This window comes from Triticum dicoccoides, chromosome 7B (genome assembly GCF_002162155.2).
Source record: "Triticum dicoccoides isolate Atlit2015 ecotype Zavitan chromosome 7B, WEW_v2.0, whole genome shotgun sequence".
Taxonomy (NCBI): domain Eukaryota; kingdom Viridiplantae; phylum Streptophyta; class Magnoliopsida; order Poales; family Poaceae; genus Triticum; species Triticum dicoccoides.
In genome coordinates this window covers 667826628-667833128 of record NC_041393.1, presented here as the reverse complement: position 1 = coordinate 667833128, position 6501 = coordinate 667826628, and the positions used below count along the sequence as shown (strand labels likewise).

General features: G+C 45.4%; 1 protein-coding gene across 1 annotated transcript; it reads left to right on the top strand.

The window, feature by feature from the left end:
- Positions 1-2414: 2414 nt before the first annotated feature.
- Positions 2415-3142, top strand: LOC119335527 (cortical cell-delineating protein-like). The gene has a single exon (XM_037607645.1). The coding sequence runs from the start codon at positions 2462-2464 to the stop codon at positions 2858-2860; it is 399 nt and encodes a 132-aa protein (XP_037463542.1). The 5' UTR covers positions 2415-2461; the 3' UTR covers positions 2861-3142.
- Positions 3143-6501: the final 3359 nt, after the last annotated feature.

Sequence of the window (6501 nt, the reverse complement as noted above, 5' to 3'; positions counted from 1 at the left end):
GTCACGACCTGGTTCCCAGGCTGAGGCGGCCTCGGACCATGCGCACCACCCCGCCCCGCAGCGGCAACCACAGCCGGGCCTTGCGCCGGCGGCCAAGGACCATGAGCCGTCCCATCCCGACCCACAGCAGGCACCGCCGCCGGGCCCTGTGCCGGCGGCCAAGCCCCGGGGTGACCACATCCTCGCCCCGCAACCGTTTGCGCAGTCCCGATGACCACCGGAGGTCTAGGGCAGTACCGCTGCTCCACGACCATTGCCAGAAGCCAGCGGCGGCGCTGCTCCACGACCATTGCCAGAAGCCGGCGGCGGCGCACCCCCGGAGCGGCCAGCCCCGGCCGAGACAACGGGCTTCTTCCCCGGCGGCACACCAGCCCCTCGGCCAGTCATGGCCCCGAGGGGAGGAATTCTCTTAGCGCAGCCAAGACCACATGAACGGAAGCCAGGCTTCCCTCGCCGATGAACACTAGCGCGCAGCGAGGACGAACGCGAAGTCGATAGATCGATCGACCTATTGCATGCGACGACACGTTCAATATCGATAGAAACCGGACTAGCCTGGGCCTCATACCCAGCTGTCCCCGGCCCAACAAATTTCAGTGAAGTTTCAGACATAACCGGCCCACTGCAGCCCAGGAGCGAATTCAAACGCGCCCGACGAGCCGCCGCAATCTGGATCGCCGGGTTCGCCGGCGTGGCAGCCGCGGTCACCACCACGCCGATCGAGGCACTGCCCGGCGCGCTTTCTTCCTTCTCGTAACAGTAATCCACGAATTCGTACGAATCATATCGAAAAGCATTAAGTTTGGGAGACTTACCTTAGGCAGGGGGCTCTTCCATGGCCTGATCGTCGTCGCCGCCGTTTTCCGATGAACGGTGCGACGTATCATCTCCTTCTTCTCTCCCGCATGAAGTCCAAATCTGGCCGGATCGTCGGGGGGCAAGACTTAGTTGACCGTCCTTGCCACTTCATCTTCGTCGTAGCCGGAATGGAAAAACTCGCAGATCAGATCAGATGGGGTCGGCGGCGACGGGGAGGCCGCCGGGCTCCCATCCCCATCCTCGTCCACATCATCCTCATCGGAGTCTGCCAAAGCCCAGAACCGGTTGCCGACCCACCTTCGATCCCCGGCTGATGATGTCGGCGCGCCCGTGGTCGCCGCTCTTGTCGCCCCCGCCCCCGCCCTCATCGCCCTTTGAATAGATTGATTTGTGATGACTTGGACTAGAAGCCACAATAGATGGCGCCCATTGACACGCATGATGGCGGCATGAGGACGACAAAGCCGGCAAGCTCGCTAGGCCTCGGCAAGCTCGCTAGGCCTCGGCTGACTTGCTAGGGCTTTTTCTTTAGATGATCCACCATTTCTCTTTACGAACGGCGGTCTTATGAGAAAAAATAGCATGAAGCAGAAGACATCAGCCTTGCTGGCGTGGAGCGGCAGAGAATCCTCGGGAGAGGGCGAGATATTAGGAGTTCTATTTGTTTACCATATCCAATCAAGCTAGTTACGGCAAGGCAGGAATTGGAAATTGTATTTTGCCTAGCTAAGTGACCAGAATGGACTTGCCTTTTTAAAAAACTATATTGGACTTGTTGCCCATATAGCACATACCTTTTTTTAAATGGTACAACACGGATCTTTAGCATTACATGCAACGTTTTATGGATCAATCCGGAGCCTAGTAAAAAAAGTATTCATTCATCGATTTCTAGGATTGATCTAGACCGTAATAATTTGGACCCATCAGATTAATGGCTCCTATTTCTAATTAACATGAGAATTTCTTGAGAGTCAAGAATTAGTATAGGTATATATAGATAGATAGATATAGATAGATAGATATATAGATAGATAGATAGATAGATAGATAGATAGATTACAGCAAGCTGAACGTATCATGTCCATCCGTGCCAACGAGCCAGTATGACAAACCAGAGTACGAAAGATATAATAGACACACGGAATCAAAACCATACAACTCCTATATGTGTCTCCCGTGACCCTGATGATCATGGTTAAGCCAGCTCGTAGCGCTGTCATGCCAGATATATTCCTTTGTCTGATGCTATATATGCTCCAGATTATTATGGCTACACTTGTAAAACCATCAAATATATATATGCCCAGAGCAGACAACATGCATATAAGAGTACTCTTCTTGGAAACTAAAGGAAAGCCTCATGGCCCAGCTCTCAGGTTTTTGTTCATTAGCGAACAGATTAAGCTCCAATGATGGATGTTACACACGTAACATGCCAGTACAATAATGGTTGCACATAAATTTTGCAAATTACTACGGCAAGAGTCAAAACTAATTAGCTCGACTGATAATGACATGCATGCACTTGCACGCTGCGACCGGCCTATAAATACGACCTCAGACGACCCAAGCAAACCATCCAAAGCTAGCAAAGCCAAGCTTAGCCATAGCCACAGACCAGTAAGATCGATCAGTAGCAATGGCGCCCTCCAAGCTCGCCCTCTTCCTCGCCCTGAACCTGGTCCTCCTTGCGGCCGCCCAGGGCTGCGGACCCTACTGCCCACCAGTCGTCCCTACCCCGCCCATCCTCCCACCGCCCGTGCCGTCGACCGGCGGGGGCAGCTGCTCGATCAACACGCTGAAACTGGGTGTGTGCGCCAACGTGCTGAACCTGCTGAAGCTCAAGATCGGCGTGCCAGCGAACGAGGAGTGCTGCCCGCTTCTGGGCGGGCTCGCCGACCTCGACGCCGCCGTGTGCCTCTGCACCGCCATCAGGGCCAACATTCTCGGCATCAAGCTCAACGTGCCCATCGACCTGACCCTCCTCCTCAACCAGTGCGGCAAGAAGTGCCCCTCCGACTTCACCTGCCCCATCTGATCCATCCAACACCATCGATGAATATTATACATGCATTTTTTTTATTCATAACTAGTTTGCATTTCATACGTACGCACCATACGTATATTTTTTATGTTCCAGTTCCGGTACTGTATGTTAGGTGTTTGCATGGGCTCCCTCGCTCGTGCATGCATGCTTGATAAGTTTGTGATTGATCACATGATCAGTGTATCTCGTTATGGTATCTAAATGCATGATTCATGTATTCGTAAAAGGATTGTATGTGTATGAGGAATAAAAGGTTTGTCCAAATTGTGTTAACTTCACCCGCAAAAGAAAAGGGTTAACTTGACCCGTGATATGCCAAGCTTGAAATGCATATTTATCGTACATGCACGCATGGTTGCATCAATCATGATAATATCCATATCTTTTCGAATGCATTAGCTAAATCTTCTTTCTTTATTTTTTGCCTAAAATTATCTGTAATCAGATTATATAAGATGAAAAAACAGGGACAACCGAAATCTTTGATAAAAGTAGAAGTTACATTGACATTAGTAGAAAACAGGGCATTTGTCCCGATTCGTGAGGGCCTTTAGTCCCAGTTCTTGAACCGAGACTAATAGGTCGTTACTAATGCCTCCCCCCTTTAGTCCCGGTAGTCACGTGGCCGCTGCGGGCAGCCCAGGCAGGGGGGCCTTTGGTCCCGGTTGGTGACATAAACCGGGACCAAAAGGCATCCACGCGTCAGAAGCTGGCTGTAGCTGAGGTTTTTTTTTAAATGGCTGGTTTAGGGGTTTTGGGGGTTAATTTAGGTTGTTATTAGCTAGCTAATAGAGAAAAGTGTCCTCTCTTATCTTCGTACTTGATTTACCAACGCTACTGCTATGTTCATTTCACCCGCTGATATAAAATAACTCTTCATGCTCGCATCATACATCATCATATATAATAACAAGTCCTACTAATCATGCATCATCATACAACTTCTACTTGTTATTAATAATAAGTCATACGATCATCATACTCATAGTCATCGAACCCAACCCTACATAATTGTTCTTAGCACATCATCAGTTTCAGGTAGACCTAAACACACTTAATTAAGAAAAAATAGCATAAAATAATATAGACCCTGACTCTCCATTATGAAGAATGGAGATCATCCTGTCTCCAATTCTTGCGCTTCGCTTCCTTTTTCTTCCAAGAAGCTCCTTGCGACTGTCCATACATTTTTTCCATTCTTTGATTGTCATGTCTCCACTTCTTTTAGAAATCCGGTATGCACAGTTGAGATTCGTAGAACGACCTGGTTGTATGTTCAAAACATCAAGGCGACCATGCGTATACATTAAATGAGGCACACAATCATTCGGGGTTATCTGTTAAAAAATATAGTAATAACTTCGTAGTTAGCAATGATGTACTAGTTTTAGAAGTATGCAAAAAGATGCACGGATGTCATAATAGTAAAAAAATCTTACCAGGGTATCTCCATGGTAGTTACCGTAGTTCAACACGTGCACTAGTGGCACGTATTGACCATAATGTTGAAGAGTTCGATTGTAGACATTGTAATTCTCAATACCAGTACAAAATGCGATCAGATGATTTTTCTCCTTATAAGGTAATTCGGAGTCATCGGTGTAGTGGGTTTTGTCTACCATCTTCCGCACATTCTTTGAAGAATGAAAATAAGCTGTCAATGAAAATAAGCTGTCAACTATTTTGAAATAAACAATATAAATTACTTAATAACTATGTTAAGCTCACATGGGGGAAGAATTGGAGGTGTATCCACAAGGACCTAAATGTCCATATTGTCTTGCTCGATTGTAGGATCATCATGGTCCATGGTGACAAGCATACCCTCATCAAAACCATACATCTTGCAAACTCCTTCCCAATTTTTGCAACCAAAATGTGTTACACTCTCAGCATTGTACAAATTTACTTTAAAATCCACACTATGATGGGTCCTTAGGAAAAAAAATTTGGTTTTCATACTTTCATGGTCTTCAAAACCCATCATCTCCAAGACATAGCGTCTTGCATAGCATAGGATAAGCTAGTCGAATTGGAAAAGATGAAAAATACATGTTAAAATAGTTGAAGTCGTGCTTAATTACGAAAAAACTATTGTCATCGTTGCGTACCGTATGAACATCGAAGGTCTCCTCGAGCTTAATGCTGAAGCGCCGATCTTCGTCTAGCTCAATGAACCTGTCGCACATACCTCGATCGTCGTGGCACCAGTCGCACTCCCCCGGGCGGTTTTCGTCGTCCGAGTACGACATTTCCGGCCTATGTTCATAATTCAAATATTAAACTTATACAATTAAATATATGTACTAAAAAACTTAAATTAGATCATTATTATTAATCACGGGTTGACTATCGGTGATGGTACGTAGCTCCTCCTTCCATTTCCGAGTGCATTATTACACCAAATTGTCTAGCACACGGGAATGAAGGAGAAGCTACCCCCACGACGGCGTGGATGATGGAGGGGGCTCCTACATTTCTGCATAGAGTGCTCTTCAATTTTAGCATTCAAAGTAGGAGTACTTTTCCAATATGAGCATTCAGTAAGCAAAACCAAATTGTAAAATAAAGTAGTATTCAAATTAGCATGCATTCAATTATAACCAAAACTACATCATCTCTTGTGTCCGTATATCATCGGATATTATCACTAATACTCCTCGAATACTATCATACATATAGCATCACTAATACAGCTAGAACCGTAGCGCCCGACGGGTATTGTCGCGGGCGGTGGACACCCAAAGATAAGGAACCATCATAGGATCATAGCTCCAGTGAGATACCTGAAGAACCTGCCAGGTATTGTCGAACCTGCCCTCCAATGCAACCATGTAGCGACGGACGTACTCGTCCTCCTCGCTGCCACGGTGACGTACCACCTCCGCGGTATCCGGAAGCCTCGGCACCGACTCGCCCACGCGACTGCCACGAAACAAGGATCGGGTCAACAACGGGCTGCCTCCTCACCAACCTACGTCCCCCGGAAGGTACCACCTCCCAATACCAGCCCGGCGAAGCCCAGTCCCGAACATGGCCCTGATCAAATAGGCCTCCACCGCCGAGTCGACGACGACGAGGATGCAGGATAGGCATCATCGACGTCGATGCGGGAACTACTTCTATATATAGTTAAATAAAGTAGTTTTATTAATTAAATCAACTAGTTCAACTACTAAGCACTTACTATAAATAAATAAAGTAGTACTTACTAAAAACAAACTACTTCTATATATAGTAAAATAAAGTAATTTATTAAATCAACTAGCTAGTTCAACTATATATGAAGCACTTACTATAAATAAAATAAAGTAGTACTTACTAAAAATAAACTAGTTTAACTATAATTCTATTATTTTTCTAACTAATTATATTAAACACTTTCTCTTCTTATTTTTTCCTTTTTCCTCTATTCTAAATATGAACATATTCATAAATGACTTTGATCATGCACAATTTTCCTATACATAGACAATATGAACATATACATAAATTGACAAAGAAAATACTATAAACAAAAAAAATTATTAAAATTCTATGAACAAAATTACAACAGAAAAAAATCATAAATATTCTATGAAGAGAAAAAAATCATAAAAATTTGACATATTCGATCTTTGCATATATATGAA

Bases quoted from the DNA above. Each gene is read 5' to 3' on its own strand.
- LOC119335527 (XM_037607645.1), top strand. From the start codon at position 2,462: ATGGCGCCCTCCAAGCTCGCCCTCTTCCTCGCCCTGAACCTGGTCCTC.